This window comes from Aspergillus pseudonomiae (assembly GCF_009193645.1).
Source record: "Aspergillus pseudonomiae strain CBS 119388 unplaced genomic scaffold BDV37scaffold_46, whole genome shotgun sequence".
Lineage (NCBI taxonomy): Eukaryota > Fungi > Ascomycota > Eurotiomycetes > Eurotiales > Aspergillaceae > Aspergillus > Aspergillus pseudonomiae.
The window spans coordinates 122,690-134,462 of record NW_022476038.1 but is presented as its reverse complement, the minus strand read 5'-3'; the positions used below and the strand labels follow the sequence as shown (position 1 = coordinate 134,462).

The following is an 11,773-nucleotide window of genomic DNA, read 5'->3' as shown; positions in this document are numbered from 1 at the left end:
GGCAACTATTCCAATCCCAGTCATCGGGCTTGCAGTGAGGATCTGCTTTGTCGCAGACTTTCTTGCACTGGCACATATCCCAATTCCATGTTTTGCAGTTGGAATCGTAATTATCACACCACTTGCCCTTACAGTGGCAACTGTTCCAATCCCAGTCATCGGGCTTGCAGCGGTGGTCAGGGCGGTCGCACTTTTTTATGCATTTGCACTGGTTCCAGCTCCAGTTGTTGCAATGGGGATCAAAATTGTCGCACCATTGACCGTTACACTTGCAGCTGTTCGAATTCCAGTGTCCTGGCTCACATCGGGGTTCCTGCTGGTTACAACTGTGGTCGCGCTGGAGGTGCTTCACGGTAGAGTCACGTTCGTAGAGGCCATCTTCATACGCATCTGCCTCACGAGCTATACAGGTTTAGCCACATGCATTATGAGAAGGTCTAGAGACACACCTTCGAGGTAAGGATCTGTTACTGCAGAGGCAGCTGCGAGGCTGAGAATGAAAAGAAACAAGAAAGCCAGGTTGACCTTCATGGTTAAAGGGGTAATGATTGCTGTTGGCTAGGCTGAACAATGTGGGTGACACTTGCGTCAGATTAATTCCAACATTCAAAATTTGTAGCCATGACATCTCTGGCAGAACCCTTTTGTATGTAGAGCCTGGGCCAGAGCTGCAAGCGAGGATAGAAACATCATGACATAACCCAGTCTATTCTTAGTAGTATCACCTCACCTAGTCCTAGATAAACTCTAACATTAACCCTACTATCTGCGTAGGGAGATCCAAACCTGAATACGAATTTCACTTGATCCAAGGTACATAATACTATTCGCAGGTAGAACTCACCGATAGCTTGTCAAGGGCCTGTATGTGGTAAGGAGTCGGCTGATACATCCTACTGGGGTTAATTGTTTCAAACCTTTGCGCGTGAGCTATGGCATAGTCGAGTGGCTGAAATGTCTAGCCGTTCACAGTTGTATGCAGTTCCACTGGTCCAAGCCTGAGACCTGACCTATAGAGGTGTGAAAAATGAACACAAGCCTTGCCCAATCGGTATATCTAACCTCAAAACTTAAAACAATGAACCAGAAACAGAGCCCGTATAGTCTTACTTATATACAGTCTAGACTTCCTGACTGTAAGGTTTTGTGCTGGATTGTCCAGACGCTGCTCTGAAGTTCGAGGCACTATTAAAAGCAATAAAGTTCCGGTAGACACTTCTAGCCGGCGGTAGATCCATATAAGATATTCTTGGCTTCCGTCGTCGATTCTGGATTCAAACCTTCATTTAGCTTTCCTCCCTTTGCTTCTAACTTGGCAACTTGGCAAACACTCTGGTCTAGTCATATGATACCCGCGTCTAGCTTGGTTCGAAACCAAGACAAGAGGCTTGTTCTAGATACAGACTAAAGAAAGAATAAAGAGTATTTTGAGGCATTTATTCAGAAAGTCAAGAACGGAAATCCAGTCCGCAAGTAAACCGCTCCGTTAACCTATCCCCTTGTGAAGCTACTATGCCCTGCCTTGGGAACATGTCACGAGCTGCTTGGGAGTCCATTTTTCCTGGTTATGAATCTTGTTGGTGATGTTTGTGGATTAGATCTGTAAAGTTTTAAGGACCGCGCTGTCGCGTGCATCCAGCCCTGGCCATTTACATAAATACAGCTCGCTTATACAGCTGACCTTCTCAGAATGTTATAAGTTAAATATCCTGAAGCTATGAGGAAGGGAAAATCCTTGCTATGGCACACTGTGACAGGTCGAGGTCCAGGATTGACTGTGGCATAGCAGCTGGTCTATGTGCAGAGAATTCTACCGGACTATGATCGCACCTATTAAACGGGAGTCGAGAGATGTTGTGTTCCCCATACCAGAAGCTATAGATCAACTACAGCACTGGTAGATATCAAATAAGTGCTTCCATTCAGTAGATCCTGATTTAGCTCCCTGTGCAGAGATATTGGAAGCAACTTGGTTCATGGCAGTCGGCCTGGACTATCTCGGCCTACCAAGCATTCACCTTACCCTGGGCGATGAATCGTGTGGGGCGTTTGTTGTAAGATGGTGGGTATCTTGGGCGGAACAAAGGTGTTTAAGCTCACCCCGCGTTTACAGTGAGCCATGGACAACTCTATAAAAGTAGCCACAGGTGTACTAGTGGTAGTGGTGGGGGTCATTGAGGGCGACATATACCGACCCTGTCGATCATTTCCAGGCATGAGGGTCCCATTGTTCATTATGATTGTCTGATAATTGTCATTCGATTCGAGATCCAGTAAATAACTCAGCAGATCCTTAGAAGGTGTAAAATGAGTCAGGGGCAATGTGTTGGTTGATTAGGCTTCACGTGAATGCATGACAGCAGAAGCCCTACATTGGCAGTAGTCTCCTAGCTGCATCTCCGGTCCTTCCCGATTCGCGATATTTTATTTGTTCCATTTTCTCCATCTAAATTTCGGTGCCTCTTCGCCGAACATGAGTCGTGATAAGCGGTGTCTGTGCCCTCTTAGCGCTGAGTTCCAAAATACTAATAGGTACTAGTAGTCTAGCAAGCGGTGACGTTAACGAGCTATCTGGAGGACACCTGTAAAGCCTAGTAATTTCAGGGCTAGCAGAGATTTGTCTTGCCAGTTGTAATGTTGCGGTATTGCTTGATGGTGCCACATGCTTTATCAGCCACCTGTACCCTTGCTAAAGCTCGCCTTGCAAAACGGACAAAGGACCATGTAGACGATGGGCGCTGCGTAATTTAATGTATTCCCCGTTTGACACAATCGTACCTACTAAATGTGAATGTTGACACTGGTGCTCTCTATTGATGCGTACATGGTTCTATACATCAGCGCAAAAACGTAGGCCGAGCCCGCCAGCCTACGTCAGCCCCTCTTGAGCTCTTCAGTTGAGTCTTGTCTGCGCGTTTCGGAGATGCAGTTGTCTAGACCTCATATCGAGTCTATATACGCCGTCAACTATTTGTAAGAATAATCATGTGCTCTACTTCTTCTTGCATATCTATAATTTCAATACTAGTCCCTTAGTAGGGTAGCTAGAACGAAAAGCGTACTACTTCCGACAGTCCTAGACCCCATCCTTCAGCACTTCGGTGCCAATCTCCTAGCAATTCGGAATATCCTAGCTCATTGTACATTTTTGTAGGGTGTTGACCTTAACCTGAACCCAAGTCAGGTTCCAGCAGTCACGCCACAACAGCAGTACTTAATTGATTTATCAAACACATATATATCGGCTTGGCGGTAGCATTGAAGTTTCTTAAAATCCGTAGCGATAAATATATATTTAATCATTAGTGAGCACGTTTTTATAGCATTTCGGCTATTTCATCAGGACACAAGCCACACAAACACGTAATATTTTATCAAAAAGCACAGTAAATGCGTATAACAAGTAGTTGGAATGTCCTCATCCCAACTTGACCGCTCAGTGCTCAGCAAGCCAAAACCGGTGACCACCCAAAGATGGGAAGATTGATAAGATAAAAGTGGGGAGGAGTCAGGTGATAGGGTGGGCCCCAAGCCCTTTTTCGAAGTAGCTTAAGTGGAGCAAAATCAGGAAGTAGAGTACTAAAGAAATATGAGTCCCTGACTCGTGAGGTTTACGCTGATCTCATAGCGGAGCCTTGGTGAGGGCTGCTTAGGTACTCTAGTGATAGCAGTCACGTTGTAGTGTTGTGGACGAGAGAGTCATGAAGAATGACTGCCAACTCTGCCTAGTTACTATGTACAGGCTTATATGAATGGTTGTTTACACCTATTTTGACAAATACTACATCATATAACGTTTAAAAAATGTGGTCAACCTCAGAAGACATTCAAAGAAACAAAAGCTATGAGCGGTGAGCCTGACTCTTCTCATCCACTCAAAGTCCCACCTGGTGTTTGATGAACGGAGTCGTGTGGGGTAGGGCTATTGACTTGTCGTTCTAGATGTTTTTCCAAGACCCTTGGCAGAGCTAAGCCACCTTTTCTTTCTTTTGTTTCTCCGATAGGGATTTGAGTCACCCCCCGAAACCGGGCACCGAAGATTTGAAGACTTCCGTCGCCGAGGCTTGTTCTTCCTGCCAAGTACCTTGTGCAAACTTCATTGTGGGAAAAGGAACCACCTTTCGAGGCGTAGACGTTCATCAAGTGAGTGGTACTTACTTTCCTATGGTCGCCTCTCATTTGCTCCATGTCTCACAATGCTCCACCACGCCGATAGGGTAATTAGCTGCGGACAGCCCTATCGTGCGTATACTACGACTGCAAGATGACCCCCGAAGATCCCCTCGACCTACTGAGATACAAAACGGAAGTGAAGCCCACTAAGCGATGGATGCCTCTCGTCAGCGCATCAGATGAAAAGAACGATTTCTATGTGCAACAGAATGAATTGATCGATGGATTTCTGCAGAGCAGCCAGGAGGAGCGGATGGAGGCGGAAGATCATGCGGAGAACGGAGGGAAGGTCAAATTAGCTGTCCGAGCCAGCTTCGTCGTCAACTTCTGCTTGTTCGTTATCCAACTGTATGCCGCCATATCCACTGGCTCTTTGTCACTTTTCGCGACCGCTGCGGACGCCTTTATGGACCTCGTCTCCTCCATCATAATGTTGATCACATCGCGCATGTCCACTAAACCCAAGCCCTACCAGTATCCGGTGGGACGCAGACGGGCAGAAACAATGGGAGTCATCATGTTCTGCGCCTTGATGACTACCGTGGCGATCCAGCTTATCATTGAATCCGCCAAGTCGCTAGCAGCCGGCGAGACAGATTCCGAGAGCCTCGCTATGATCCCCCTGATCTGTGTCGGCGTGGCCATCTTCTCGAAATTCTGTCTGTTTGTGTACTGCTTCAGCTTACGGCGCTACCCTGCAGCCCATGTCTTTTTCATCGATCACCGCAATGACCTGGCCGTGAACGGCTTCGGTCTCATCATGGCTGTTGTCGGAGAGCGATTTGTGTGGTACCTTGACCCGATCGGTGCGACATGTATTGCACTTCTTATTCTGTATTCATGGGTCTCTGAAGCCTTCGAGAATATGTGGTTGTTGATTGGCAAAGGCGCCCCTCGGACTTTCATCAACAAGTGCGTCTACGTGACGCTGACTCATGACTCCAGAATTCAGAAGGTTGACACGGTGGGTTTCTGTCAAATAACTGTCTTTGTTTCCTCATATCTGATTGTCCCTTGTTAGTGCCGAGCGTATCATGTGGGTCAGCAATTTTACGTCGAGGTGGATATCGTGATGGACAAAGAAACCAGGCTCCAGGAATCTCACGACGTGAGCCAAGAGCTCCAGCGGAAACTGGAGGGGCTTACTGGCGTCGAACGGGCTTTTGTTCATGTTGACTATGAATATCTGCACGATGTTCATGAGGAGCATAGACCTATTTACGACACCTCGGGGCCGAGTCCTTCTATCAGATCTATAGTCAAGAAGTTCTTTACCTTGAATAATAAGGCCCTGGATGAGGATCAAAGGGTCTAAGTCGTACCAGAGGTCTTTCTCTCTCTTGACAGATAACATAGCTAGCAGGTACCGAGAGCCTCGTTATCTGAAACTTATATCTTCTGTTCTAGAACCGACACCTGGTCATTTACTGATGCGGGTCAAAAGTCTAACCACACACAAAGATCGATGTCTTTACGACCATGTATGAAGGTTTACTATCAAGAACGGATTGTCTTGACTCTCGGAAATGTGGTCAGTTGGATTTTCCCTAGGCGTGTTGTGAAAATGTGTCCAGGGCCATACGTGGGACTGAGCCTGAGTACTGTTTGTTATGTATTTGACTAGCCAATCCCTTTCTATGCGGGTAGTTCGGATTAAAGTGTGATTCCACTATGGCAGGGTTTTGCAAATTCAGAGCTCGGGGACGGGTTGGCTGCTTTACGCCTCTCGCCCTTATTAATCCTGAGTCCGGATGTAAAACCTTGCTATAACACTATATACTTGGCTATAGGCAAGCAAGTCTCAGCTCTTACTCGGGGCTGTATCAGGATTAGCGTAGTACTCAGGGCTTATCAATTCTGTCCGGCGATCATTGGGCAATCCAGGGTTGCATGAGAAATGTCACTCAAAGGGCGCGATGGTGCAATGGGTCCAAAATTACGTATCTTAGCTCACCTAAAACCCGCCCTTTATCCAAAACGTTCTCAGCGGCCATATCTTTCTCTCTGACGTCCTTTTTCATTCCACAAAAGAAAGCCAGTTCTAGTCAAATATTGACCGGCCAAATGGAAGTGACCGTTGAGCAAGACGTCAAGGCCCTCGAGGCCGTTGCGCCTGAAGGTCCCTCACGAGCACCAAATGACCAGACCATAGAGCAGCTGGATTTATTCGAAGCCCCCAAAATGCGTACCAAGCTGCGTATCACCGCTATCATACTCGCTCTCAATGTACTCGAATACCTTCCTTCTCTTCGTAACAAGCTAGTAGCTAACGAGTGTCAATTTACTTTAGCTCGTCCTCTTCGTAGGAGCACTCGACCAGACTATTGTCGCGACTTCAATCCCCACAATATCGGCGGCCCTGCACTCCGCTGCAGGCTATACCTGGATTGGAGGTGCATACCTGTTAGCCAATGCCGCCACAGCGCCCATGTGGGCCAAGTTTAGCGACATCTGGGGTCGTAAGCCGGTTCTCCTCGCGGCAGTAGTACTCTTTGCCATCGCGAGTATAATCGCAGCACTGAGCAAAAACATGGAGATGCTAATTGCTGCGCGAGCGCTGCAAGGCGCAGCGGGGGGAGGTCTCATGCAATTAGTGTTCATCGTCATCTCGGACCTCTTCAGCATACGCACCCGCGCGTTATACCTTGGTATGATGGGGTTCACCTGGGCCCTTGCTGGCTCAGCCGGTCCGCTAATCGGCGGCGCATTCACGGAGCTTGTTTCCTGGCGGTGGTGCTTCTGGATCAACCTCCCCGTCTGCGGGCTCTCATTCACACTCCTGCTGTTTTTCCTGGATGTGCACAACCCCCGCACAAAGTTACGCGAAGGCATCGTTGCCGTGGACTGGCTCGGCACGCTTTGCATACTAGCAGTCACTCTGCTATTACTCTTGGGATTGGACTTCGGCGGCGCGATATTCCCCTGGAGCAGCCCGAAAGTCATCTGTCTGATCGTGTTCGGAACAGCAATGATCGGCTTCTTCGTGTTCAGCGAGAAACGACTGGCCAAGTACCCGCTGATGCCTCTCAGCATATTCAGCAACTGGTCCAACAACGCCATCATCCTTGTCGCCTTCGCGCACAGCATGGTCTCCATCGGCGTGGAATTCTACCTCCCACTATACCTGCAGAGCGTCAAGCAGGCCTCGCCCCTCCGCAGCGGTATCCTGATCATACCCATGATGGTCACCGAAGCGGCCGTGGACATCCTAGCCGGCATCGCGATCTCCCGGACAGGTCGCTACAGAGAAATCACATGGGCCGGGCTAGCACTCATGACGTTGGGAACGGGGTTATATATCAACCTCGGGGTCGACACATCAGTGGCGAGGATCGTCGGGTTCGAGATCATCGGCGGGATGGGCACCGCGCTTTTGTTCCAAACGCCTGTCATCGCTATCCAGAATACGGTTAGTCAGGCGGATACGGCCTCTGCCACGGCGACCATGAGTTTCATCCGCAATCTGGCGACATCCCTGTCCATCGTGCTCGGGGGTGTTATATTCCAGAATGGTATGAACACTCGCCATTCATCACTCGTGGCCGCGGGTCTCAGTGCACCCGTCCTCGACGCCTTGGCCGGTGATCATGCAGCGGCAAATGTCGAAGTCGTCAAGTCTATCCGGGATCCTGTGCACCGTCGCGCGGCGCAGGGTGCTTATGCCTGGAGTCTCCGGAATATATTCATTGTGTATACGGGCGTGGCGGCTGTGGGGTTGGTGGCGGGGGCTTTTATCAAGCAGCGACATATGAGCACGGAACATACCGAAACGAAGACGGGGGTACAACGGTTGACGAAGCGCGAATCTAAATCCTAGTGATACGAGTGTAGGGCATAGATGTGGATTCTTTTGGTGCGAGATATCGCTCCGGTGGTCTTCCAAGCGGAATCTGCATTCCGTTGTAGATTCCGGTTGAGGTTTGACTCGAAGGGCTGGTACTGGGATTCTCAATATGGTGATTACCAATGAACGGCTAGGATATCTTGGGCTCAGGAATGAGGAATTAAATTTGACATCTGCTCGACTGATCTCCTGGGCAGTCTGGGTCTGCAGTGGGTTAGCTAGCTGGGATGCAGAAATGCTAGCTGCCTTGGGCGTAGGGGATATCGGGGAGTCTTTCAAAGATATGCAACTGAAACCCCTTTGTACTGGGGGGAGAATTGGGCCAAGAGGCGAATGTGATCACGCTTCCGAGATACCTATATAATGCCAACTATAGAGCAGCAGTACATACTTGAATAAACCGAAACTATCGTCTGCAATCACATATGTGTCTCACATACCTATGAAGATACCTAACAGTACACAAACAGTAGCATAATGAGACATGAAGGAATGCAGAAAGGATCATCAAGCAAGTGCAACATAAGCAATAAAAATACACCTGTTCTTAACGAAGAAAAAGCAGGATGACATCTTTGTAGTGAACTAGAAAAACTCTGATACTAATTTCCTTACTATGCATAAATTGCAGATAGGTCGTGTTCTGTCGTGGCTCCAGCCTGCATTATGATTCAGCTGAATCTGATTATGACTATGCCCCAAAAAGCAACATCTACCTCTCAATTTGTGGACTTAGGGTAGGACCTTCCTGGGGAATCATGATTCTTGGACCCGGCGAACAAGTGGCCGTAAAAGAGAAAATGAAGCTTTAGAGTACTGGATTCGACAAGCTTGTACACAAATTGATGTCAGCTCTAGCCAAGTTGGAACTTTATCATAAATTGAGACACTATCACTGCTGCCAAGTGAGCCTCACGATCGAAGTCTATTCTTTGTTGGTACACAATGTACATATAGGTCTAGTATAAATGGTATATCCAAATAAAGGATATTCACAGCGCTAAATCGCGGATGCATTTTCTTCGTGAATATGCAGTAGTCCACGGCTTCAGCATTGAGTCGCTACTGATCCATGCGGTGGGCCTTACCCTCAGTGCACGGCAAACGAAGCTGGAGCGTGGGTCTCCTGCGGCCGCTGGTTTGAGAGTTGCTCCGTAGACACTCTTATGGACATGAAAAACTTTGACAGTAATGAGGCCATTCTCCCTTCATATGAGGTCGCACCCGCATCACACATATGCATGGGATATCAACGGCCATTTAATCTTGCTCATCGTCTTTCCTTACCCTGTTGCCCGTCCACAAATGATCAGTACTTTGTGAGGGTCGACGAGTGCCACACTGGATGTATAAATGCCTTTGAAGAGAGCACAGGCCAACCGATCGTCTCGATTTCCAGGTTAGTCTGCCACATATAATGGAGCCTGTTATCGACGCCGTCATCAACTTTGCCATATCCCAAGGCTTGCCAGAGCTTCGCCCGTATTACATGCCATTCAGAATCTTCACGGTCTTCATCGTCATCTGGAAACGATAGCTCCTCACGGTGGTCAATGGAATACTCTTCTTCCCCTGATAATATCCCCGGGTTGTACTCAACATCATTCGAACACGGCTCTGTTCGAAGCTTCGGAAATATCCTAATCCACTCAGTAACAAGATTATAGAAGTTGACCCCTCGTATGAAGGGCAGCGGGTACTTGAACCACACTTGGTAAAAGCGCATGATTTCCAAGTACCGGAGTGGGAGCGTTCGTGACATTTGCGAGAGCGAGATGAATAACTCCGCGGAAGGCAGCTCAAGGAAGGTCAGGCGTGGGCAGTGATGTGCAAGATCTTCAAGCTCTGTGCCGTACACGCGGAACTGAAAACCCAGCCCCAAGACCTCCAAGCGAGGAAGGGCTCTCAATAGGTTAGATAGTAGGGGTTTCGTTACCTCGCCATGCCAGGTACCGGAAAGGACTTTCACAGAAAGCTTTTGTAAAAGCGGGCAGCCACGCGCAATATCCAGGAATGTTTCCATAACCTGATTTTCATCAGTAGCATCGAGTCTCAGATTTGGAAGCTCAAGGACCCGCAGGTGCTTGCATTTCGCAACCGCTGCGTTTATGTACGCGTCACTCGTAAGGTCCAGCAACTTGAATATTTGCAGGTCCTTGAACTTTGGCAATTGGACAAACCATTCTCGATCCGGACGGTCGATGTACAACGCCTTTAACCTTGGCCATAGTGGTTCCTCTTCCTCCTCTGCTAACGGGTTACCACAGCCGCGGATGGATAGTACTAATGCCTTGAGGTTTTTTTGTGCTCGGAGATGGGGTAGGAGCCTCCCTGAGAGTTCGAAGCGTTCGAATGCACCAAGTTCATGCCATTCCTCGATGTAAACAAACTCTAGATCACGAATCATCAGCAGTCGGCAGATACCACCAATTGCAGGATCATCTTCTGAGATATAAACTGTGAGAGCTTTGAGGTTTGGGAATTCCCCCTGTGGGGATTAGACATGTTTCTCAAAAATAGCGGTCATGAATTTGACGACGACTTACCCCGCCGTAGCATACTATGCGTGTGCAGTCATAATTATTAATAGCTAAAAACTCAACGGGGCTTTTACCAAGGTAGTCCGCAATTAACTCCAGACGAAGACGCATTATCTCAAAGGGGATCATGAGACTTGTGAGACCCCTTGGTTGTGCCCGCAGAAGCAGCCCGCACTGTGGGTGATAGCGCAACACGCGGACGAAGTCAAAGCATATAGGCCTACCACATGAGCCAACGCAATTGCGGGCTGGGTACTCGGGCGCAAGGAGAAGATGCTTCACAAGGCTCATATTTCGGGTAAAGCGCTCCGTTGATGCTACAAAGAGACAATTGAGTGATTCAATGCCCGGCGTACGGAATTGCATGTCGTTCAAGGAGCCCTGGTATAGGTTCTTTAAGGCCGGCACCATCCACATGCGATTCACGCGGGCACAGTTCAAAAGATCTGGGACCGTATCGACATTTTCCATGACGAGTCCGACGATTTCCGGGATCAAGAGAGGGTTTGTTGTGCATTGATAAGAATTGACAGCCATTTTGAATGGCAAGAAATGGAAGAGATAATTAGCGATGTACTACCCTTGGTCAGTCAATGAACAGATACAGGCCGATATGGCTCTTCAGGTTCGGCAAATTGTCGGCCACGGGATAGATAGATATCGAAGGTCAAAGCTATATGTTCCAAGTCAATGGTCGCTAGCCCTTCGCTCGGATATACCCAATTCAGCCGCTCCCAATTGCTAAGCCCAGCCCACAACGCACACGATGGTACGGACGCCTGGTTTTGACTAGTTGAGCATATATGGATATGTGCAGAGAGGAGCAACTGCGGCGTTGCAGGTATGCGCTCCTGGGACTCGAAATGGAATACAGTCTCTGCAAAGCGAGTGGATCCATCCATATAAGATTGTGGTCGATTTTCATTTCCCACCGCCCGGGAAGATTCTTTCAATGTTGTTCACGGTTGCCCGGTCTTCTTTCATATAATATCCTGCCGGCCAATAAAAGGCTTAGACTCAGGGCGGAAGGGAAACGCAAAACAATATATACAATACACGATTTACAGCCGCCTAAGGAGACAGGCCACCCAATATCCTATATGCCGTCTGTCTATCTAGAAACCTGGGTGAGTTACTGAAAAAGGCTGTCCGGACGCGCTACCACAACGCTCAGGGATTCGATTTCGCCCCTGTGTTAGGTTATGACGGGGTCACT

At 48.4% G+C, this 11,773-nt stretch overlaps 4 protein-coding genes across 4 annotated transcripts in view; 2 read left to right on the top strand and 2 right to left on the bottom strand.

The window, feature by feature from the left end:
• The window catches only part of BDV37DRAFT_272559 (uncharacterized protein), a gene marked incomplete at both ends in the record, with an annotated part of 1,000 nt that extends 469 nt beyond the window's left edge, over positions 1-531 (bottom strand). The window contains 2 exons of the mRNA XM_032084890.1: positions 69-402; positions 450-531. Of these exons, the coding sequence (XP_031940160.1) occupies positions 69-402; positions 450-531 (416 nt within the window). The remainder of the gene's footprint in view (positions 1-68; positions 403-449) is intronic.
• A 3,630-nt stretch (positions 532-4,161) lies between these two features.
• On the top strand, positions 4,162-5,824 carry BDV37DRAFT_251700 (cation diffusion facilitator family transporter). Its single transcript, XM_032082343.1, has 2 exons — positions 4,162-5,137; positions 5,195-5,824. The coding sequence occupies exons 1-2, from the start codon at positions 4,265-4,267 to the stop codon at positions 5,486-5,488; spliced, it is 1,167 nt and encodes a 388-aa protein (XP_031940159.1). The 5' UTR covers positions 4,162-4,264; the 3' UTR covers positions 5,489-5,824.
• Positions 5,825-6,237: 413 nt separating this feature from the next.
• Positions 6,238-8,366, top strand: BDV37DRAFT_294980 (MDR family MFS transporter; the record flags this gene model as incomplete). Its single annotated transcript, XM_032089761.1, has 2 exons — positions 6,238-6,399; positions 6,464-8,366. The coding sequence occupies 2 exons, from the start codon at positions 6,238-6,240 to the stop codon at positions 7,988-7,990; spliced, it is 1,689 nt and encodes a 562-aa protein (XP_031940158.1). The 3' UTR covers positions 7,991-8,366.
• Positions 8,367-9,205: 839 nt separating this feature from the next.
• Positions 9,206-11,703, bottom strand: BDV37DRAFT_294978 (uncharacterized protein). Its single transcript, XM_032089760.1, has 2 exons — positions 10,564-11,703; positions 9,206-10,505 (listed from the first exon to the last, which is right to left on the bottom strand). Exons 1-2 carry the CDS (start codon positions 11,092-11,094, stop codon positions 9,327-9,329), a joined length of 1,710 nt encoding a protein of 569 aa, XP_031940157.1. The 5' UTR covers positions 11,095-11,703; the 3' UTR covers positions 9,206-9,326.
• Positions 11,704-11,773: the final 70 nt, after the last annotated feature.

Coding starts and splice junctions, on each gene's coding strand:
- BDV37DRAFT_251700 (XM_032082343.1), top strand. CDS start 4,265: ATGACCCCCGAAGATCCCCTCGACCTACTGAGATACAAAACGGAAGTG. Junction 5,138..5,194: donor GAATTCAGAAGGTTGACACG/GTGGGTTTCTGT, acceptor GTCCCTTGTTAG/TGCCGAGCGTATCATGTGGG.
- BDV37DRAFT_294978 (XM_032089760.1), bottom strand. CDS start 11,094: ATGGCTGTCAATTCTTATCAATGCACAACAAACCCTCTCTTGATCCCG. Junction 10,506..10,563: donor GCATAGTATGCTACGGCGGG/GTAAGTCGTCGT, acceptor TAATCCCCACAG/GGGGAATTCCCAAACCTCAA.